Source organism: Triturus cristatus, chromosome 1_2 (assembly GCF_964204655.1).
Source record: "Triturus cristatus chromosome 1_2, aTriCri1.1, whole genome shotgun sequence".
NCBI lineage: Eukaryota > Metazoa > Chordata > Amphibia > Caudata > Salamandridae > Triturus > Triturus cristatus.
The window spans coordinates 714,954,731-714,979,592 of record NC_140580.1 but is presented as its reverse complement, the minus strand read 5'-3'; the positions used below and the strand labels follow the sequence as shown (position 1 = coordinate 714,979,592).

General features: G+C 46.1%; 1 protein-coding gene across 2 annotated transcripts in view; it reads left to right on the top strand.

Annotated features, from left to right (window-relative positions):
* Positions 1–24,862, top strand: part of CROCC (ciliary rootlet coiled-coil, rootletin) — a 435,495-nt gene that overhangs the window by 277,963 nt on the left and 132,670 nt on the right. For both annotated transcript variants that reach the window (XM_085608590.1, XM_085608589.1), the window contains one exon: positions 23,265–23,480. In XM_085608590.1, coding sequence (XP_085464716.1) covers positions 23,265–23,480 — 216 coding nt within the window. The remainder of the gene's footprint in view (positions 1–23,264; positions 23,481–24,862) is intronic.

The following is a 24,862-nucleotide window of genomic DNA, read 5'->3' as shown; positions in this document are numbered from 1 at the left end:
GATAAGGCTAAATAAATATCAAGCAACTGCTCGAAAGTCTGTAATTTGCACATGGAATCAACCACTAGCAATGGCTCAATCAGCTGAGGAGCAGGTTTCCAGAATTTAGGAGGGACTGAACAAATGCACTGGCCTCAGAAACTTGATAAATCTAAACTGAGTCTCAGTAAATTCATATGACAGAAACAAACAACCAGCTCACACTAGATGTGCAAGTAAGGCCTGTCGCTAGGAGCCAAGTCCAAAATTCCTTTCAGGTTTCGCTGGCTTGAGGCACAAACCCCAAAAGCAAGGCCAAAAAGAGGCTGCATGATAGGGAGTCAAACAAGCATTTGCAATGCAATAGGTCTTGCATTTACGCGAGTTTGAGCTATTGACATTTCAAATAACAATGCCTTTTATTTTTGTTTTCGTTTTTAAAACATAAATAAAAGGCATTGTCATTTACAATGCCAATAGCTTAAACTTGTGTAAATGCGAGACCTACTGCATTGCAAATGCTTGTTATCCATGTTCTTTGTTGGTACCTAATTGAATGTCTCCATTGTTTCTCGTGTATTTTGAAAGCAGATCTCTGGTGAAGGGTTATGTAGTAACTAGTTGATGATACCCAGAACGGATTCCTATCAGAAGAATAGTGGTGATACATGAAATTTTTACTCACTATTTCCTGCAAAATGTGATTTATTGAAACATTAATAAGTGCAGAGAAAGTAGGAAAGCAGAGAAACTGCAAAATTGTATTTTATTTTGTGAAAGTCAGACAGCTTGATTTTTTGCACATAAATGATCTGAACTAGTTGATAAAATTCCTAGAGCATGAAGTCAACAAATGACAAATTTCACTTGAAGAAATTAGGAGGTGGGCAAGACAAGTTCCAGATGTCAATTTGTGGTTAATGTAAATGCGCCATAGATTATTCGTGGCAGCTACTGCCTGGGCCAAATGCACAAAACAGCTGCTCAGTGGAAGTTAGTCAGTAACCAAGAGTTTATATTTCACAAAGGCACAGATGCTGAAGCATCAATTTATGTTGGAGGGAAGCCCAGGGAGTGTAGAGCCTAAGTAGAGTATCCAGATGTTAAAATACATTTTAAATTGGCAGATTATATAGATTGTTTTCCTTTGATGCTCTCACTTTGTGTGGCTTAGCCTGCTTGATTTACATCACAAATCAAGGTGACTGAGCCATTCCCTATGTATGTCCTTCACATCCCACTTGTGTCTTTCGTTCACATCCCCAATATAAAACAGACAAAGGTCTGTTGGCCATTGTTCACATTACCCGAGTCTGCAGTTCACATCCAGATCTTCAGTAACTCACATCCCCCGCCTGCCACTTTAATCCACCTGCCTGCCGTCCATGTCCCTGCTGTCCGCCATTCACATCCCCCCCACTGTCTGCTTTTTACATTCTCCAGTCTGCTGTTCACATCGCCTCTCTCAGTCATTGTTCACACCCTCCATTTCAGCCACTCACAACCCTTCTGTCCGCAGTTTCAGCCCCCATCTGCCATTCATATCCTCCCGACTGTTGTTTACAGCTCTGACTATTGTATACGGCTCTGACTATTGTTTACAGCCTCCAACTATTGTTTACAGTCTCCGACTGTCGTTCACATCCGCCAACTGTCGTTCACATCCGCCGACTGTCATTCACATCCGCCGACTGTCGTTCACATCCGCCAACTGTCGTTCACATCCGCCGACTGTAGTTCACATCTGCTGCTTGTCGTTCACATCCGCCGCTTGTCGTTCACAACCCCCAACTGTAGTTCACAACCCCCGACTGTCGTTCACATCCCCCCGACTGTCGTTCACATCCCCCCAACTGTAGTTCACATCCCCTGACTATCGTTCACATCCCCCGACTTTCGTTCACATCCCCCAGACTTTCGTTAACACCCGACTGTCATTAACAGCCCGACTGTCGTTGACATCCCCCGACTGTTGTTGACATCCCCCCCGACTGTTGTTAACATCCCCGACTGTCATTCACAGCCCCCCGACTGTCGTTCACAGCCCCCTCGACTGTTGTTCATAGCCCCGGTCTGCTGTCCACAGCTCCCGACCTGCTGCCCACAGCCCCTGGTCTGCCGCCTCTGTCCCCACCCCGTCTGCCGCCCACGTCCCCAGCCCGTCTGCCGCCCACATCTCCTCCCCATCTGCCGCCCACGTCCCCACCCCATCTGCCGCCCACATCCCCACCCCATCAGCTGCTCATGTCCCCACCCCAACTGCCACCCACGTTTCCCCCGTCTGCCTCCCACGTTCCCCCAGTCTGCCTCCCACGTTCCCCCATCTGCCCCCCACGTTCCCCCATCTGCTGCCCACGTTCCCTCATCTACCGTCCTCATTACCCCATCTACCGCCCACGTTACCCCCTGTCTGCCGCCCATGTTCCCCCTTGTCTGCCGCCCACATCGACCCCTGTCTGACACATGCGTTGACCCCCTGTCTGCCAACCACGTCGACCCCCTGTCTGCCGCCCACGTCGACCCCCGTCTGCCTCCCACGTCGACCCCCGTCTGCCTCCCACGTCGACACCTGTCTGCCGCCCACGTCAACCCCACCATCTGCCACCCACGTCGACCACCCCCTGTCTGCCGCTTTTGCCGTCACCCCCCATCTGCAGCTCCTGCTGTCACCCCCCATCTGCAGCTCCTGCTGTCACCCCCCCCCCCATCTGCAGCTCCTGCCGTCCCCCGTCTGCCACTCCTGCTACCCCCGTCTGCCGATCCTGCTCCCCGTCTGCCGCTCCTCCCATCCCCCTTGTCTGCCGCTCCTGCCGTCCCCCCCATCTGCCTCTCCTGCCGCCCCCCCATGTCTGCCGCTCCTGACGTTCCCACCGTCTGCCGCTCCTGCTGTCCACCCCCCGTCTGCCGCTCCTGCTAGCTTTCCAAAAAAGGTGCTGTTTATAGACATAAAGTAAACTTGAGATACTACGGAGGCCTCAACGATTTTGAAAATCCTGTGTTGGAGTGGGGTTTTAGATGGAGCAAGATTCACAAAAAACCTTTTTAGGAACAGTTAAACAACGGGGTTGTAGCAGCCTTACTTTTATTGATCATGTATCTACTCACTCTAATGCGCAGCTCATACTCTTTACCTCCTCCAGCTTAGCAGCATCTCATGCTTTGTGCATACTCTGTTAGTAGCTGGCAGTATTAATGCTTACAGTGCTTGTTTAGGTTTTGATATAGCGCAACCCACTGTTTCATGGCCGTGCAAAAGAACCCCTTGAGAAAATCTGAACATAAGAGAAATAGAAGTATAGTATCAAAATGATAAGCATTGAGGTTTCAATGGCTCGTGAGCAAGATAGTGGACTGGAGTGATTCATACTAGGGCTTTCTGAAGTGCTCCCGATTGACCAAAATGTATCCAAGATGGAGACGGGAAAAGTGAACTTGTGACCAACCCTTTGTCTCTCCATTTCCTCACTTATTGCGACACCTATGGGGATTACTCTTTCCCCAGCTTAGTTTATTTATTTTGTTCTAGATTTTTACATAGGGCTTCTTCACCATGATGTGTTAGTGTGTTTTACATTAGAAATAGGTGAATACATAATAGCAAGAAAAATAGAGATTAATCAGGTTCGCACTGAGAAAATGTCTTTTTCAGTTAGATGGGCTGAAGATGTTCAGAGGTGCGTTGAATATATGTTTTGCTAGTAGTTTGCTGAAATGATGGAGGTTGGAAACATTTCCGGAGAAAAACTGCAGGACCACAATAGGACTGATTCACAAGGTAAAATGGTCTAATTGTAAGACAATTGGCACAAACTTTACCACCCCTGTAAGTCCCTAGTAAGTGGCATCCTTACACCTAGGGTATGGGTCCTAAAGAGAGTACCTCAGGGCTGCAGCATGAATTATCCCACCCTAAGGGACCCCATAAAAATTACGTGCAGGCTCCCATTGCAAGCTGTGTGTCATGGTGCAAACTATGAGTGGAAACACGACATAGCACACTCACTATGTGCCATGCCAAAGTCTCGTACACTCTATGTAATATCTGTAAGTCACACCTACAGCAGGCCTTGTAGCCCTAAGGCAGAGTGCATTATATTACATGGGAGGGCATATCAGCATGAACAGCTATGCCCCTGTGCTGTCTTGTTCAATTGTTAGATGGTACAAGTGAACAGGGAAGCCATCTTAAGTATATGTACTGGGCATTGCATTACAAGTTCCCCAGCTTCATGGTGGATTTACTGAAACCTATGGTGTTTGGTATCAAACACCTTGTCTTAATAAATATGTACTGTTACCAGTGCTCGATGTATTATGACATGCAACTAGAGTGCATGTTAAAGGTGCCCCCTGCAAAATCTGCCAGTGTCTAGTATGCTGGCTGACTCGTTTCGCTCAGCCTGCCACCACAGACAGTTTTCTGACCCCCTGCAGGTGAGAGCTTGCGCTCTTTGATTCCAGACACAATGCCTACTCTGGAGGAAGGGGTTCACACCTCCTCCAGCAGGATGGCTAGTGATTTAGCATATCAAGGCCAGGGGCTTCAAAGCCCCTGCCTCCTTTGATATGTGACCCCAGCTTCCCCCATACATGGGAGGTACCGCCCCATGCCCCATTTGGCACCAGGGCAGGTGGGAAATAAGCTATGAAAGTCGGCGTGTTGCACCCCCAGGTTAATCACACGTAAGGTCTGTTTACCTGATGTGCTCCACAAAAGAAGGGTTCCACCATACTGTTTTGGTGGAATTAGGAGCTCTGGGGCAGGGTTATGCCCACTCCCCACAGGAAGTGGTCATATGGGGGGGGTGTAGTAACTCCATGGGTAAGTAGCCCATTGGCTACTACCCTTCACTCCCCTTAACACCCCTAAATTTAGTATTAGGTGGCCCCTCTGACACACGGAACCAAAACTGCCTGAAGAAGGACAAAGAAGAGCCGAAAATGTGAGAACTGTGGACCAACATCCACTTTGGAGCAAAACCCTGCCTGACTCCTGCTCTCCCGACAGTCATTGAAATTGACTCCCCCAGAAGCAGAACAGCCTCCCCAAACCCCTGGAGGTTTGCCCAGCACTTCCTCCTCCGAGCAACATCTCCCTTGGAGTGGAGGAGTCACTCATCTGCACCAGAAGGCACTGGCTGTGGCTGCCAGGTATATTGTTCTATCGACCTCCGGGCCCACCAGGGAAGCAGCACCCCAGCAAGAGGTCTTTGTGCCCCAGAAGGTCAGATCTGTCTCCTTACCAAGTTTGGAGATGCCAGAACCCCCAGGATCCGTCCTGCATCAATACCCGAGGTGCCTGAGCCAGTTGCAAACATCAAGGCTTGTGTGCTGTCCGTCGGAACACCACCACCCCCACCACCACCAAAACATACCTGCACGTCGAGGGACTCCGATAGAGACCAGCTCTGCACGAGAGTGGCCCTGATGTGTTTATTTCCCCTCTTCTGCAGGGACACTAAGAACCCTGAGAGCCTCTAACTCACCGACTCACCGGGTAAAGCACCTCTGCACCTGAGCTCTCAATCCCGGACTCACATAAACCAACAGTGCCTCTGTGGCCCCGAGATGATCAAGAACCAAGGCCTACCCTGGGTTCTGCTGGACTGGTCCCCCTGTCCCCCCTTGCATCCTTCTTCCTACAAATACTTTTACCATTGACTTTAATAGGTAGCATTCGAGGCTATCGCCGCCTAAAGCACCTCTGCACCTGGACACCCAGGGCTGGTAAACTTGAACTCTTGGTGCTTTTGTTGACCTTGGCCCCTCCTTACCTTAAGTCCAGAACAACAGTCCTGTAAGTCGTCTATAAGCGTGCCTATGCAGAGAATGTTTCTTCCGTAGGATAACATTATCACGCTCGAGGCTCATGCTTCAAACCTGTACTTTTACTGTAAAATGTGATAACTTTTAAAGTACTTACCCGATTCCGATGATCTTGGTGTCTCAAATTCTATAAGAATTTGATTTTTCTAAGTTAGTCTCAAATTTATTTTTGAGTGTGTCTCATTTACTGACTCTGGATGTGCAACAAATGCTTAACACTACCCTCTGATAAGCCTAAACTGCTCGCCCACACTACCACAAAGAAAGCATTTGCGATTCTTAGCTTAGGCCCTGTCAGCCAATAAGAATCCCCTGGACTTTGTACACAGTGTACATCATTTTGGTACACTACCTAAAAAGCCAGCTTCCTACAGATGGTGATCCAGTGGATGTGGATTTCGAGGATGTGTGTGATAATGTGGTTGAATTTTCTAGTGGATAGTAGGAGACTGGTAGTAAAGTGGTTTACTGATTTGATGGGTTTGGTGATGATTTAGGGATACCAGTCAGGATAGCGTTATCACCGTATACATGAAGGATAGGGAGATGATTTTCGTACCCTCTCTATGCCAAATCTAATGACAATATCTGCTGTCCACCCTCTCTCCACTGGCTCATGCAGTGATCATTGATTTCTGTGATGCCAAGGTGAGACAGGCTTTGAAACCGCAGGCACAGTCCCTTGATCCTCCTGTGTTCCCAAGGATTGAATTCCAGCCTATCAGTTTCTGTCACAGGGCCCAGCCTGGTAGCGCTGCTGTAAATGCTCGGCTGATATTTGAGAGCACTGTTACCTACCTTGACCTTCAAACATGGCTGAATATATATGTCCTTTGCTAGGTTTGTCCCCTCCGAAGTACCCTCCAATAGACATGAGCTGACTAACTACACTGGGGATTCTTGAGTGGCCACCGCCCCATGAAGAAAAGTGCTTTGTAAATGGCAAAAAATATTCAATGTGTGAAAAATTAATCATGTTGCAAAAGTATGTCACTCTACTACATGGTGCCAGACGAGTGACGAGAGTGACTCTCCAAGACCACTGACTAATGTATTTGTTGACATGTACAGACAGCTGATCTACGGGACACAACACACACTAAAGGAACGCAGATCACAGCCCAAGTGAAATGTGACAGTGCAAAGCCTTAAGGTTGTAGCCCTGGTTTACACAAGAGTCAATATTCAGTTTTGTGTTGTAGGCCAGTTCTGGGAACTTAAACCACACATGAAAATAAAGGCAAACATGTATGCCTATGGAGGTCTTGATGTCCTAACATTCAAGCAAACCTTTACAAGCATGTCCGAGCATAGCGAAACAGAAGCAGTCTGGGTGAAGATAAGTTGGAACAGACATGTTACTCAGCTGTCGCACAATAAAGGAGCTACAGCTCATTCGATTTACATTCTAAACTCTTGTACTGAGGAAGAAATACTGGTGGATTTCCACAGACTGCACGCCGCAGTGGGGATTATCAAAGACAAAAAGTTCAAACTGCACATTGACACCTCAGTACAACCAGTAGCCCAATGACACCTCAGTAGCCCAAATGCTCTTTCATATATAGAGATGGGTAAGCAATAAAGTTTAATAAATTGGAAGATGAAAATGTCATAGAACGTTACGGGCAACACTCATTGGGTTTCACAGACTGACATCATAAATAAAGGCAACATTTTGGCCAAATATACATTTGTGTTGAGAGGAGGCTCCCGCAATGAGCCAATGGGTGTATAAGGATGAAGTATCCATCACCTGCATGATTAATGATATAATGGCAGATCTTCAGAGGGTGGTTCTCAAAGCTTGACTAAAATGCAGGGTATTGCCAAGTGGAACTGCATGAACAGATGAGGTCTGTTACAACCAAGCTCATTTCAGTATGGGGCTTAGCAGCGACGAACTGTAATGCTTTGTGAACCCTGGGTATCATCAGCCGCAGAAGTGTTTTAATATGCCATCTGTGAACTGCCAGTTAATGTGAGTGGGTGGCCAATGTCAGCGATGACTATTTTATATACGACACTGCTTGATTTACCATGTGATCAGCTAAGAAGTGTACCATCACCCAATTCTCTCTTATGAGTTCAGTAGAGAAACCTCTGAGAAGATAAGTGCAGATGTTGTCACTCCAGAAAATGGATGTTGTAAGAAAGTCAATTAGTAGTTGGGATGGCCGTAGTCCACGACAAGTAATAAAGCCACTAACCTGAAAGGTCCAGGCAAAGGTTTCAATAAATAAACTTGAGCTCAACCCCTGGTATCTGTGGCATATAGCAGGAAGGCTTAGCTTAGAGGCAATGTGTAAATCATTTAGAAGTACCAAGACACTTAGTCAAAAACACAACATGATAAAAATCCTACTCTGACTTATAAAATATAAAGAAAAAAGAAAGAAAAAATATTAAGCAAATGGAAATTAAAATGACAAAAAATACAATAGGGGAACTGGATATATGAATTTGTAAAGATTTAAGAGGGAAAGTGCCTAGAAAAAATAAAGCGCCTATTGAAAGTACTGTTCGTGTGTGACTGGGACCTAAGTGTGATTTCATGTCTACTGTGATGGAGCCCAGGTTGGATACGCCACGCAGGTTCGTTTCAGTCAAAGATCTGACCTTCTTTCTTAGTCTCTGAAATGAAAGTCAAAATCCTTCATCAGGGTAAGATTGCTGACTGTATCTGAGGAAGTCCTCTCAAAGCCACATAGACGTTGCAGGAAGTGCTGCTGAAGCCATTAGTTTTGGTGGGAAAAGCTCAGAGCAGGAAAACTTCGAGCCAAGGAAAGTCTGCAAGTCAGGCGGTTACTTTTCATGCATTCAGGCATTCCAGATTTCTTCATTTGTACTTTGCCCCTGTTTTGTAGCTCAGAATCCTCCAAAGGCGGCCAGCTGTATGCTGCATAAGGAAAGCTCACACCAAAGTCGGGTAGGCTTGCCGTGAGGGCTTATGAAACTGTGACAAAAAGCTTCGAGGGAGACCAATCTGATTTTCTTGCCCACCTAGGTAGCTTCTTGGGCACATTGACTTGGATGGTTGGTCCTGGTCCTCCAGAGATCTGGAAGTCCAAAATCTTTCTAAGTCCAATTTAAAAAAAATTGGGGTGGGGGGAGATTTCAGAATAAGTCCTTGAGGACACAGTTTAGGCATCCAGGTCCTCAGGGACAGCACCTAAGTATTAGGGCTTAATCCAGCAGAGGACACCAGTAGGGTCTTCCAGGTGTAACAGGTAACTCCAGTAAAAAGGTCTCTTGCAAACTGACCCTTCTAGTCCACTTCTTTGTCCTAGGTACAAATGGGAGCAGATCCACTCCTTCGGGTCTCCTTGCAGGTCTTAAACAGCAGGTGAGGTCCTTCTTTTTTCTATCCCCAGCTCCAGAAAGTGTTCTGAATAGCTAGTGATGAGGTCCACTTTTGTTCAGTTCATAAGATAGTGGACGGGGAGTAACTCCTGGACACTCCTTAACCAATGGGTAAAAAGTTCCTAGGGGCATTCCTGCCCATCTTTGCTACACATCCTGATTGTTTACGGAAAACTGGCCCAAAATGCACTTTTCTTGGGGAAATCCAAAATAGCACAGGCCTTTGGTGATTGGAGGGAGCTTGTGTGCCAGGCAGGGGTATGTTTAGGCAAACTGAGCAGTCCCCTTCTAATCTGCCCTAAGCTGGTTCTTGGATCAGCTCTCCCTCTAACTAAGCTGGTGCCCAATTGACTACTCTGGGCATAAAGAAATAAGGCTTCCCAATCTTGAGGTGTCCCGTTATGCTAAACTATGAATAGGCAAGCTTCACCTCTGTCCCTTTCAAGTTAATGAAGTTCCTGGAACCTCACAGGTTGCCCTTCCTGAGCTGTCCACCTCCTGTACCTGTCCCACATCCATTCCACCCTGTCACCATTGTCCTGCTTTGAGAGCAGTTTTCACACCTCATTATGATCAAGCACTGACAGTGCAACTGCTGGCAGGATAATGCAAATTAGCCTTCAAGGGGGTACAGGTAGGGAAAAGGTAACTTTCTAAAAGTTACCTTTTCTAAATATTTGTTACAAATCTAACATCATCATTGAATTGGATTTTTTATAAATATTAAAAAAAAGTTGAACTGTTTTTCTAGCTTGCCCGAAACCCTAGGTTGCAGAATTAATATTTTAATATGTACTCTAGGATCTGAAAGAGACACGTCAGTGATAGATTCCTTACCTTAGAATTACCCCCAAGCGTCAGACTGGATCCGGAAAGTTTTCGTAAGCAGTACCCCTGCGCGTCGGAAGGTGGCATTGTGTGGCTCCGCGTCCATCGTAGGTGTCATGATCACCGGGATGACGTCGCGGCAGCTACTTAGACGCCGCCCTCGCTCGCTGACGTCAGTTCTTTCTTTTTCCGTGCCAGCAAGCGCAGATCCGGAGAGACAGGTACCCCCAGTCAATTTTTGACTGAGTTTTTGGGGACTTTTGTCTCTGTTCTTTTGAGTATTTGATTCCTGGTGTATAGGTGTGCCCGGTTTCAAGTCTAGCGAAGCTTGTCCCCGCACGATCTCGGAGACGGACCCGCACCGCGAGTGTCTCTACTGCCTGGGGAGCAACCACGACCCCGCGTTGTGCCCCCTCTGCCGGGCCATGGCTCCGAAAACTTTGCGGGAGCGGTCCCGAAAGTTGCTCGAGGCCCGAGAGTCGGCTCCGTGCCGTTCAAGGTCCCGGTCCCGTGGGAGGTCGAGGGACCGGTCGTGGAGCCGCCACTATTGATCGACAAAGTCTTCGCATTCGGGATCAGGTAAGGTGAAGCGCAAAAAGTCGAAGAAACAACATCGCTCTGTGCCTTCCCCTAGCCTGTCACACGACACGGCTGAGGATGCGGGTGGTGCCACCGCTGCGGCTCCGGCAGAGCCTACGCAGTTGCCGACGGCCTACCCGCCCTTCCCGGATCCGTTGGTGACTCCGACCCAGCTGCAGGAATTTCTGTCAGCCATGGCCCGCCTCTTTGGCCTGTCGGGCCCTGCCGGCGCGCCTTTGGGCTCCGCGGATCTGACTGGGGGTCCTCGTCCTTCTTCGTCGCTGGCTCCGGCCCCGACGTCGTCGACGGCTCCGGCCTCGGCGCCGCAAGACCCCCATGCATCCATTCATGGATCCCAGCCAATGTCGGTTGGCCTCGTACGACCTCCACTGACATCGACGTCTATGGCGCTGCCGGCGTCGGCCGGCTCCCCGGCCAATGCTGTCCCCGGCTTCCACCCCGACATGGAGACGGTGCCGGACCGGTGTCGATCAACGCCGATGGGGAATTTCTATCCCTTTCTCCTTCTTTTCCACCTGCCCAGCAGTTTACGGAGGACGGGGAGGACTGGGAGGGGTCTGAAGACCCTCTTGCAGCCCAATGCAAGTTAGACCCGGACTGGGAAGCGGATTTGGAGGACCCCAGTGATCCCGATTTCTCTCCAGAACCTGGCACACTGTCTCCTTCTACCGTGGCTACGGAGGAGGGTGGTACTTATTCAGTGGTGTTGCGTAGGCCAGCAGAGGCTCTCCACCTCGAGCTCCCTACAGTGGCTGTCAGGACTAACCTCCTGACAGAAGTGCTTCGGCCGGCGTCTTCCTCTGCGGAGCTGCTGCTGCCCTTTAATGAAGCACTTTCAGACGTTCTTTTGGGCACCTGGTCCAGGCCCAACACAGGGGCTCCTGTGGATAGGAACATGGCCCGGCCCCGGGTGACCCCATTTTCCTCTCCCAACACCCTACCCCTGAAAGCTTGGTTGTCCAAGCTCCTGCGTTTCTGAGCGCATTCCCTTCCACACCTCCGGACAGGGAATCCAAGAAACTGTAGCAGTTTGGGAAGAACATTTTCTCTTTCGCCAGTTCAGGGTTGCAGTCTGTGAACACCGCATGCCTCTTGGGCCGTTATTCCCACTCTGTGTGGGATACGGTGGCGCAGGTGCTGCCTCAGTGTCCGGAGGAGGCCCGGACGGTGCTCTCCCAAGCTATTGCTGAGGGGAGAGATGCAGCCAAGTTAACGATTCGTTGTGGCCTTGACACCGTCGACTCGCTGAGCAGAGCGATTTCCACGACAGTGGTGCTATGCCGTCATGTCTGGCTGAAAACGACTGGCTTTTCTGGGGATGTCCAGAACACTCTGATGGACATGCCTTTTGATGGCACTCGCCTTTTTGGCGACAAGGCAGACAGTACGTTGGAGCGTTTTAAGGACTCACAGGCTACGGCCAAGTCCTTGGGCCTTTCAGCCACGCGCACTCCTTCGACTTCTGCTTTTCACTCCTTTCGTGGCCAAGGAAGGGGCGCACAAACACGTTCGTTTCAAAGCCACAGGCCTGCGCAGCAACGGTCAGCGCAGCCGCGGACGTGGGCCCCGCCGAGGTGGGTCACTGGGACAGCGGACAGGTCAGTCCACCACCACCCCTGCCACCACTGCCTCCAAGCCTTCCTAGTCCGGTGTTTTAGGCCCACCAAACGCCAGTGGGTGGCAGGATTCACCATCATCTCCCGCACTGGCGCACCATCATGTGGTGCTGTCCAAACAGCAAATACTGTTTAGCTTCTGTTCCTCTGATTTTGGACTCGAATTTTGTTGTGCTTGTACGTGAGCACAGCAGTCTAGCGGCCCCATGTAATGCCCCACAGTGAAGGGTACATTACACAAGCGTGTCTGCAATGTGTGAACAAGTGTGTGCTGGTATGTGCCCGGCAGGGCAGCCTGCCTCTAGGCCTGTGAGTAACAAATCAGTTCCAGAGGTCTTTCAGTGTGTGTCAGTGTCACTACGGCCCTAATTCAAGTCCTGGTTCTTATGTACATGGGGATTTGCGCCCAAATAGGGAGCCCAAGTTTTGTGGTAATTAACACCATTTTATTCAGACAGATTTGTATTGGGAAACCTTTACAAAATTCTATCTGGAGAAAAATTGTCGAAAGAGGCAAAGCATGTGGTAATCAGATATACAGAATTGTATACCGGAGTCCAGCCAGTAGAATGAGTGAATATAAATGAAACTGGTAAATACTGCATTTGTCGCGATTGGTATTTACCTGAGCATTGTTCCCATCCAAAGTATGCTCAGAATGTGGTCATAGGTGTTTCATTAAGGGCATCCATTTTTTGGACGGATAGTAGCACAACTTCAAAATACCAATACCATTGAGTCAGCTATATACTGGAAATGTATTTCCACCCAGTACTGTGTTCTACACCTATGAATGGGGAATAACAAGTTTATGGATTCATGTTTAATCCACACAAATTCTGCCAGGTTTTACCTGGCACAATTTTACCCATGAGTTGTAATTTCTATAAAAATTAAATGTATTGCCTCTCCCAAAGAAAGTCTTCAATTCACTGCACGACTCTAAGGAAGCATATGTGATTGAGTGTGCGGAAATCCAAGCGAAATTAACTGAGCTTGCATTTTTATTTTATTTCAACGTGTTTTATTAATTTTTATACAAGAACACATTAGCAATTCTGTTACATGGTTAGCATAGGGTATATCAATCGCTTTTTAGACATTATGATTCTTAGCTAGCCCTACATTCCATTATCAGTGAAGAAGAGAGAAAAGAAGACAGGAAAAGGCAGGAAAGCAGGGGGTGAAAGAAGAGATAGGGGACAGGCATCTGAGAGTTGCATTACTTACTAAATACATCTCACATACAGTGGGGATGTTGTTACACATGATGTCACACATACAGGCCCGAGAGGGCCACATTGGTTGCGACCAGTAGGGCCCAGTTAAGTTTCTTTGTCAGGGTGGGTACATAGGGGTGCCAGGCTGAGCTTGCATTTTAATCAAGTGTACTTGAATCTCAGACTATGCAACGCTTTAGGGTTTAGTTGAACTGTGCTTGTTGTTCGTCAGACCAGCTAAATTTCTCTCTACCAGTGTATCTTTTTCTGTAGAAAGTGCATCTGCGCGCAATTGATTGTGGTATTTTGTGTTCCCTAATATGATACTATGTTTGCCTGCCTTGCTGTGTGCTCCTCTGGCAAACAACAGGGTTATACCCAATTGACCCTTTTAATACCTGGGTAAGGAACAATAAAGTGCAAGCAACAAATGGTACAAAAGGAAGAGATAAGGAAATAACTTTGGTCAAGAGCACGCTAATTAACTCTATATCTAGTTTATTAATCTAGACAGATTTTATCAAAATATTTGGACTTTCCTGCATCAAAAAATGACAACGGACCTTGATGGAAGCAACAAAGCAAAAAATACAACATTACAAATATACATAAATTGAACATGTGCAGAACGTCACAAACATAGAAAGACTTATACACACAAAAAAGTTAACCCCTAAACAAACATATAATTTTCTGTTAGTGTCCTCCTAATAATTTCAGGACGAACCACTGGAAGGTAGTCCACAGAGCGCGCTGCGACTCAACAAATTATTGTCGGACTTTCTCAGCACACTCAACAGTGAATAACCACACTGTGCTTATTTTCAAGGACTCCTCCTTCAAAACCGGGTCTACGCAATTGCGTTTCGGCCATACATTTTCCTCGGCCTCCTCAGGACAGGGTTAATACAAGGAATGTACACACACTACAAAAAAGAAGTATATACACGTATAAATATGAATATCAAAATAAATCATCTTGCCTACACATGAACTTAATCACAAGCAAAGTCGTAGCAGTTCTCCATGCCGCCCTGCGGGGAGCCTGTAGTCGGTGACCGTCACCAAGGGGCACAAAGGTGAACCGGGGACTAACACCTGAAAGTGATACCTGAGGGGAATCTGTATATACATAGCAAAGGGACTATAATTATATGACCACCAGCGTGTCAATATCTAAAACTGGCGGAAATAGTGTCAGAACACAGACCCAGTGCACAGCCCACCGTGGCAGGTGGTGCCCCCACCACAAGGAGTGCAAGGACCTCGGGGGAACCCAATCTCACGTTCTCTCACCCATGGTTAACATACACCGTCAAAAAGCACGCATGCTTAGTGCTACTACTACGTGTCTCTTAGGTGTAGACAAACATATGGCACTCACAGAGATAAGGTGGCCCAATGGACGCTCCAACGTGCGGGTCATCCGGGTCCCCAGATACCCAAAAGGGTGCCAAACCTATCGACAAGGAAACCAGAGGCTAAACACACATGGCGGCGCAATTAATGTAAATGAGGGGAATACACTATGGGGTACTGAGTCCGAGGGGGCTTACCTTCCTTCAACAGGAAGTCCTCCCTGATCACACTGGATGTCGACGACTTGTTTAATTTTTCCAATAGGATCGCTACCTACAGAGGCAAAAAGCCAAGAACCTTAGAGAACTCGTCGGGGGCAAACAGAACACATAAATCCAAATCCTGTTCAACTAGCGAGACGGCACTTACTTCGACAGTTATCCGACTAAGAAGTCCGGAACACACAGCCACTCCACTCGACAATCCCTAAGGCGCCGGTCTGCGTGAGGCTGCGGGCTGCACCAGTTCCTATATTACCGGCGCTGGTTGAGGGGAATAAACATAGAGAAAGGATTCCACTAGTAAGTAAAACGTGTCGGCCATCTTAACACGGACTTAATCAAAACTCACGATACCCTCTACCTCTGAAGAGTGAATCAAAGGAGGGAACACAAAGGTCATCTTAGCAGGAGGTGCATCTCTGCTGGCGCTACCATCTACCTCTAGGGTATGAATCACAAGACAACATCAGATCGTCAGAGGTAGAAGTACAACCCAAGTGCAACACAATCACAGAACTGCCAAGAGAAGAGGTATTCCCATACTGTTCACAGAGTCTATTACTTGGGACATGACCGTATATATAATATCTAGGGGTCGACATCCCACATGGCACCACCACCGCAAGCTACTCCCCATGGGCAACACAGGCGACCGCTCAGACAATGCTTGATCAATGCACAATCTATTAATACAAAACAAATAAATAAAAACAAGACTAAAATGTGTAACGGGAAATGTAATAGGGCATTCGCACTAGTCTGGACCTTGTAATACAAGGCCCATAACCCTATACTAGGTACAGTATCGAGAGGACAGAGATACGGGACTACGGTACTTATATCAACGCCCAGATTTCATCGCGGTCGTTTAAACCTAATCTGGATGTATGATAACGTTCGATCATTCGTGCCTCAAGATGATTAAGCTTATTTTGTAGTGCTGTTTTAGTGAATGCTTTCACCACCACTAACACAGTCCAGTAAAGGTCATCTTCATTGTGATTCATTTCAATGAAATGTTGTACCATAGGAGCCCCTATGGTTCCACATCGTATACGGGATTTATGTTGTAAAATCCTCATCTTTACGGCCTGAGTCGTCTGTCCAATGTATGTTTTTTCGCATGGACATGTGACTGCATACACCACATTTTTGGTGTTGCAATTAGAAAAACTTAGCTGTGAATGCACTACTTTATTGATTTCCACACACTTAGAGTTTTTTGTTTGCGTGCATACCCCGCAACCATTGCACCGGAAATGTCCGATGAGGGCCGGAAGGCCCATCATTCCTCTCAGGTTAGTGGGTACCATGGACAGGCGGGTGGCTTTAACTAGATGATTTCTAAGATTCTTCCCTCTGCGGAACGCAAATAATGGCTTAGAGATATTCAAATGTTCCACCAATTTGAGGTTTCTTAGAATAATCTGCTTGATCTTATTAGCCTTAGGGTTGACCGTGTTAGTGGTGGTGAAAGCATTCACTAAAACAGCACTACAAAATAAGCTTAATCATCTTGAGGCACGAATGATCGAACGTTATCATACATCCAGATTAGGTTTAAACGACCGCGATGAAATCTGGGCGTTGATATAAGTACCGTAGTCCCGTATCTCTGTCCTCTCGATACTGTACCTAGTATAGGGTTATGGGCCTTGTATTACAAGGTCCAGACTAGTGCGAATGCCCTATTACATTTCCCGTTACACATTTTAGTCTTGTTTTTATTTATTTGTTTTGTATTAATAGATTGTGCATTGATCAAGCATTGTCTGAGCGGTCGCCTGTGTTGCCCATGGGGAGTAGCTTGCGGTGGTGGTGCCATGTGGGATGTCGACCCCTAGATATTATATATACGGTCATGTCCCAAGTAATAGACTCTGTGAACAGTATGGGAATACCTCTTCTCTTGGCAGTTCTGTGATTGTGTTGCACTTGGGTTGTACTTCTACCTCTGACGATCTGATGTTGTCTTGTGATTCATACCCTAGAGGTAGATGGTAGCGCCAGCAGAGATGCACCTCCTGCTAAGATGACCTTTGTGTTCCCTCCTTTGATTCACTCTTCAGAGGTAGAGGGTATCGTGAGTTTTGATTAAGTCCGTGTTAAGATGGCCGACACGTTTTACTTACTAGTGGAATCCTTTCTCTATGTTTATTCCCCTCGACCAGCGCCGGTAATATAGGAACTGGTGCAGCCCGCAGCCTCACGCAGACCGGCGCCTTAGGGATTGTCGAGTGGAGTGGCTGTGTGTTCCGGACTTCTTAGTCGGATAACTGTCGAAGTAAGTGCCGTCTCGCTAGTTGAACAGGATTTGGATTTATGTGTTCTGTTTGCCCCCGACGAGTTCTCTAAGGTTCTTGGCTTTTTGCCTCTGTAGGTAGCGATCCTATTGGAAAAATTAAACAAGTCGTCGACATCCAGTGTGATCAGGGAGGACTTCCTGTTGAAGGAAGGTAAGCGCCCTCGGACTCAGTACCCCATAGTGTATTCCCCTCATTTACATTAATTGCGCCGCCATGTGTGTTTAGCCTCTGGTTTCCTTGTCGATAGGTTCGGCACCCTTTTGGGTATCTGGGGACCCGGATGACCCGCACGTTGGAGCGTCCATTGGGCCACCTTATCTCTGTGAGTGCCATATGTTTGTCTACACCTAAGAGACACGTAGTAGTAGCACTAAGCATGCGTGCTTTTTGACGGTGTATGTTAGCCATGGGTGAGAGAACGTGAGATTGGGTTCCCCCGAGGTCCTTGCACTCCTTGTGGTGGGGGCACCACCTGCCACGGTGGGCTGTGCACTGGGTCTGTGTTGTGACACTATTTCCGCCAGTTTTAGATATTGACACGCTGGTGGTCATATAATTATAGTCCCTTTGCTATGTATATACAGATTCCCCTCAGGTATCACTTTCAGGTGTTAGTCCCCGGTTCACCTTTGTGCCCCTTGGTGACGGTCACCGACTACAGGCTCCCCGCAGGGCGGCATGGAGAACTGCTACGACTTTGCTTGTGATTAAGTTCATGTGTAGGCAAGATGATTTATTTTGATATTCATATTTATACGTGTATATACTTCTTTTTTGTAGTGTGTGTACATTCCTTGTATTAACCCTGTCCTGAGGAGGCCGAGGAAAATGTATGGCCGAAACGCAATTGCGTAGACCCGGTTTTGAAGGAGGAGTCCTTGAAAATAAGCACAGTGTGGTTATTCACTGTTGAGTGTGCTGAGAAAGTCCGACAATAATTTGTTGAGTCGCAGCGCGCTCTGTGGACTACCTTCCAGTGGTTCGTCCTGAAATTATTAGGAGGACACTAACAGAAAATTATATGTTTGTTTAGGGGTTAACTTTTTTGTGTGTATAAGTCTTTCTATGTTTGTGACGTTCTGCACATGTTCAATTTATGTATATTTGTAATGTTGTATTTTTTGCTTTGTTGCTTCCATCAAGGTCCGTTGTCATTTTTTGATGCAGGAAAGTCCAAATATTTTGATAAAATCTGTCTAGATTAATAAACTAGATATAGAGTTAATTAGCGTGCTCTTGACCAAAGTTATTTCCTTATCTCTTCCTTTTGTACCATTTGTTGTTTGCACTTTGCTGTGTGCTTCTGGTATGTGCATCCTTTTTGTGTACCTGCCTCTGTTTTTTAGCCTGTGGGCCTGAACATGAGTTTGCATATATAGCCTTGGTACCCATGTATATTCTTTACCGTCGGTAATCGGAATACACGTGTTTTAAGCCTGCATTCATGCCCTTGGGCCTCTCTATTTTTTTTCACGTCTTTACACATGGAAATTCAGTAAATGTGTAGGTTCCTGTCTCCTTGCCACATTTGGTTATGTCTGAACTCAGCAGCGTGGCCCCTTCCCCTTCCCACCAGGGAGTCGCCATGTCTGGTTTGCTGTTGTGTCTGCCCGCGTTGGCCCGCTGCCATCCCTTGGATTGGAACAAAGCTGGGCGGCTGCCAGGCCTGGGCGGTCACGTGCTGCGGCCTGCTGACATAGCAGCTTACAGCATTCCACAGGCTCGTGGGACGCCATTACAGGCCTGAGTCATTATGGGTCCCAGAAGAGGGTTACCTGGCGTGAGACGTTCGAGAAAGTTTGAGTTTAAAACAGCAGAGGCGATTTTGTGCTAACGTTTTGTTACAACGTTATATCGCTCCATAGTCCCGACTGCTCTAGGGATCAAAGCATCAATCACAAGTGTGGTGGACCCGCGTGAATGAACATATAAGTTAGGACCAGCCTCACACCGGCAAAGAAGATAAAGTCCTGTGTACCCGTCTGTAAATGCGTCTTGGAGGTGCCTGTATTTCTGTGCTTCTCCCAAAACACGGAGGAGAGGCTTAGAAATACCCAAAATATTCGAGAAGAGGAAGATTTACCGTTAGAGCTTCAGTCCTAGAATTATTGGGGAAAGCCTACGTCTCAGAACATTGCCTTTTATTTATGCAAACGGAGAGGGGGGGGGGGTGTATTTTTGAAGAATACACGCATGTCAGTGCTTGAAATACATTGGCATGCGTCTCGTTTACTGAGGGGCATTTCCCCATCCGCTGGCATTACCCATGTACTAAACAGAGTAACAAGCATTGGCAATGCCAGTAGATCTGGCTTTAAAAGAAAGTTGTATGGTAATGTGAAGCATTACACGTAAATAGCACGGGAATGAATACGTATTTGTGTAGTAGAAGTAAATAACTGTAAAATAATATTGGTGTAGGTGTGAAGGTCAGGTGAAAGTTGCACTGTCAAGCTAGACCTAAAAATCCACATAGGTTAATGACTGTCCTCATGCCATCTGGGCTGCTCCCAGAGAATAACAACAAACAATTATCTAGTTATCTAAGACACTTGAATAGCATTACGGTGTCGTGTGTGCCCATGAAACTCCAACTCGGGTAGTTGGATACATAAACAAAAGGATAACAGCTGTGTGGAGGACGAGCAATTTTTTGTGGAAGCACACAACTTCCACCCAGCCAAAACATATTCTCTTGGCTCTCATCATGTGGGCGAAGCCAAAGCCCCTCTCTAGTAATGCCCACATAATTGTCTGCGCAGTCAAGCCAGACCATAACAAGCATTGATAATGCAATAGGTCTCGCCCTCGTTTAAGTTAAAGCAATTCTGTTTGTAATTAGGTGGCTTTTTAGCTTTGCTTTTATTAGTGGCTTTAACTTTCTGTACATAACATGCATATGTATGCGTATATGTATATGTATATGTATGCATGCATTTATATTTGTATTTATATAGCTATGCAGATGTATATATATGTTTATATATGTATGTATGTATATATATACACATACATATATGCATATGCATATATATATACATATATATGTGCATATGTGTGCGCATAGAGAGGTAGAGAGTAGAGAGTAGTAGAGAGAGATGTCGAGCGAGAGATAGCGCGAGAGGTAGAGAGTAGAGAGGTAGAGAATAGAGAGGTAGAGGTAGAGGTGGAGGTAGAGAGGTAGAGAGCAGAGAGTAGTAGAGAGAGAGGCAGAGAGAGAGGTAGCGCGAGAGGTAGAGAGAGGTAAGAGGTAGAGGTAGAGAGCAGAGAGTAGTAGAGAGAGAGGCAGAGAGAGAGGTAGCGCGAGAGGTAGAGAGAGGTAAGAGGTAGAGAGGGGTAAGAGGTAGAGAGTAGAGTGAGTAGTAGAGAGTAGTAGAGAGTGAGTAGTAGAGAGTAGTAGAGAGTGAGTAGTAGAGAGTAGAGTGAAGAGTAGAGAGTGAGTAGTAGAGAGTAGTAGAGAGTGAGTAGTAGAGAGCGAGTAGAGAGTGAGTAGTAGAGAGTGATTAGTAGAGTAGAGAGTAGTAGAGAGTGAGTAGTAGAGAGTAGAGAGTAGCAGAGAGTGAGTAGTAGAGAGTGAGTAGTAGAGAGTGAGTAGTAGAGAATGAGTAGAGTAGTAGAGAGTAGTAGAGAGTGAGTAGTAGAGATTAGTAGAGAGTGAGTAGTAGAGAGTGAGTAGAGTAGTAGAGAGTGAGTAGTAGAGAGTAGTACAGAGTGACTAGTAGTGAGTAGAGAGTAGTAGAGAGTGAGTCGTAGATAGTAGAGTAGTAGAGAATGAGTAGTAGAGAGTGAGCAGTAGAGTGTGCACGTGCATACTCCAGTTTTGTTGTATGTCGCTTATGTATGTGTAGTATTATAGCAAATATAAATCGTAACAGCCAGAGATGTTTCTTTTAAGTCACTGTAGAAGGTCTATCATGTCTCTGCCGAAGCATCTGTTTATCCCGTTGCGTTAAACATGGGGTAAAACATTAATCTTAAAATGACTCGTGGTAAATAGGCCCATGTCCGTAGGGGCTATTACCACGTTTATACTGTTCATAAACAATAGAATTTGAATGTAACGGTTATATATCTAAATCTGTTATATATCTAAATGCTGATCTAAAACAATCTCCTCGGAAAAGCGTGCACGGGTGTGTGAAAGCGCAGCCCTCTCAGACTTCGAGACAACTTGGAGGGGAAGGTGAAAATGCTTTCTTATTCAGGTTTTTGAGGGGCTTGCTGGCATAACGTCTCCATACACAGCTTAGATAGCGATTGCTGAACCTTAAACTTGCAATTAGATTCATTTTAACTTGTTGTTTATTATTCATTTTTCTCATACAGAGACTCAAGTCGAAAAGGTGATCTGCGCAAGATCACACCTTTGTCTAAAGTGAGAAACTGGGATTAGAATTTACGCCTCTTTGGTTCACAGCCCACAAAACCAGTCGCACCTTATAGAACTAATTTTGCGCAGCACATTATAATTACACTTGTCTTTAATTTAGTGCATTTAATGTGATCTAAAGCTTCACATAAAATATACACAGACTCATATCTGAAATGAAATTGAAACTGCCCTTTTGCGGGTGGAGAGGCGGAGGCAGGGACAGATGGCGCTGAAGGCTGGCAGATCGCGCGTGGACGCTCGCGTGAACGTAAGCTTGTCGCCAGCCAGCAGCACTTTGAAAACTCACCTACTAAAGTCTCTCCGAGCAGCGCATGCGCGCTGACTCAGCGAGACCTAAAAACCATATGCCGCCGTCTAACCACACCCTTTCCCTATTTCAGAGTAAGCCTTATCTGCTGATCTTCTCAGACAATGGTCTTGAAAATTCACAACACTCCTTTCTTCCTTGTGTGTGTCGTGATTTATTCAGACCCTGTGCTAGAGAGCTTTCAGTTCACATAACCAATGTACTTTGCACATGCTGATGGGTAAATGTGCAGTTTTTGCTAAATGTATAAGTAGCTTTCTCCACTCCGTAGGAGTCTGTGTGAAAAAAGAGATTTAGAGCAGTGTTTCTTAAATTGTGGTGAGTCACAAGCCGATTTTATTTTGGGTCGTGAAAGCCCAAGCAATACACAAAGATACCTTTAAATTCTGTACTTATCTTGTCACATTTGCTGCTCTTCAAAGACAAAGATCAAATGTTAGCCTACGTCTTCTGACAAACTGCTGCTTATTATTTTTAATATGGGGATTTGTGTTTACAAACTCCTCTCACTTTTCAGTCAGAGAAAGAAAAGTAAAGTGAATTATGGCACAGTCTTGCTGGGGTAGAGGAAGTGTGAAAGAAAAAGGTGTATGATTTCCTTTTCTGTAACACACAGCAAGGTGTAAATACCTGTAAATGGACTGTACACATTCACAATTAGGAAAGCAAAAATTAAACACTTTTTTTTTGTAATTCTGAAGTGTGATGAAAGCAAAGATTTTAATAGGATCAAAATAAATCAAAGCACTAGTTGGTGATGCACAAATCATAAATATTCACTGATACCCGATTTTCACACAATATAACTTGTGCACAGTATTGTTTTATCAGTAAAACGGATAGTTTGTCATTTTAGAAAGTGGGTCTAAAAAGTTTGATAAGCACTGATCTAGAGTGTTCCCTTGCAAAAAAAAATCTGAAACTTTTTAAGTCACTGCATTTTACCTGGGACACCTCCCTTATCCCTGTATCCCATCTTCACTAAATGAGCACTTTTGAACACTGAGGAATCGTGCCCATTTTATTCCTGACAAATGAGAGAGAGAGGAAGAGAAAGGGAAATGTTGCACAATATTTGATTTTTTTATTGTGATTAGACCCTGAATAACATGAACCCGGGGTGGACAAGAGACAGGAAACAGTCCACCTTTGGTTTGTGGATTTTGGGTACTCAGGCTCCTTTAATTATTTTAAGCTTTAACCTTTCCATTTTGTCACAATAAAGAGTCTTCTTCCTATTCCTCAGGAGAAGATTGGGAAAATGAAATCCAATGAGACCAAGCTGGAAGGTGACAAACGCCGCTTGAAGGAGATCCTGGACGCATCAGAGAGCCGCTGCACGCGGCTCGAGCTAGCCCGGCGTGCCCTGGAGGGAGAATTGCAGCGCACCCGACTAGTGCTTAATGATCGCGAGACAGAGGTGCAGGCTTTGCAAGATCGCATTGACACACTACAGAAACAGGTATCTGTATTGACACTCAGTTCTTGCGTGTTGTTAGGGAGTCATTTATCCCTATCAAGTCTTCTGGGATTTATGCCTTGTTTCTGTCTGTAGTTCTCTGTGCTAATAAAGCTTGGGATCATGTTGGGAGTTTTTGTATAGAGTAAACTGATAAGTGGGCTGGCTTGATGCGCCTGAAATTCCTTAGTTGCCTTTAAATATTAAGCTTCTGTATCTTACACAACAATATTCATCTTTGTTTCCCGCTGTTCATTTCTTCTGTATCTATTCTGTCATTTCACTAATATCACTAGAATGTAAGTCAGATTGTTTGAAGTGAAAGCAACCTCTTTGCACGGACAGGGATTCACCAGAAGGGACATAAATGCTGCAGCACATACATGGAAATAGTACTTCACCTCAGGAAGAAGGAGTAGTAGTCACTGAGACATACTTGTGTTAAAAGTAAAAGCTTGACAATGGGAGGTGAATAGACACAGAGAAAACACTTCACCCCTACCAGGAGTGTTGTCTGCATATAGAAGCATATATACAGAGGAAGGATTAAACTGCTAGTTTACTACAAGTTACTCACCAACAGCTAAACCTCTACAAAGTGAATGGTCTGTTCAAAGCTTTTTGAAATATCACAAGTCCCAGGGGCAAACATTGAATGCCCTAGAAAAGGCCCTATTTGCATCATGTGCAGCTGTAAAGCACATGCTGTGCACATGTCTGCCATGTAGTGTTGGACACGGATGTTGTAAATTATTGTTTCAACACATGAAAACTCTTTCAAAATCTGCAATCGACTGGGACACAAACGCCTTTAGATTGTTTTTTTCTGCCATCGGACTCAGACAACATCTCTTCCAGGACCCCAGAAACATTGTGCTACAGGAAGTGAAAGCTTGGAACTTGACACACCAGGACTCCTACACGTGAGCACTTTGTTCAACTGTTGACCTCTTTGCAGCCAAATCTAGCCAAGAAACCAAGGCCCAGGTTGAATGAGAATCATCATGTGGGGGAGGGTATGGAGAAAACACCATTTAAATTATGCCCTAAACGTAATAGTAAGGTTCACCGGTTGGACCAGCAACAGGTCTGTAATCTCTGCCTTCCGAGGGCTCACGACGAGTCTGCCCCTGCGGCTTGTAAAGCCCTCCCGTGCAAAAAGACTATTCGGCACCAAAGGGATAGACATGGGCGCATTATAGGATGCGGCATCAGGGCTCTCTAAAGCCTCCGTCCAAGCATGGCATGGAAGGAACATACTCTTAACAGTGAAAGGGGCTTGCTCTTCAGTAGTCCGGAAACCCAAGAGAGCGGAGTTCAGAATGCATCCTCTCAAATTACTCCAACTTTGAAGAACATTCTTCTCCAGGGTTGTTATTGAAACC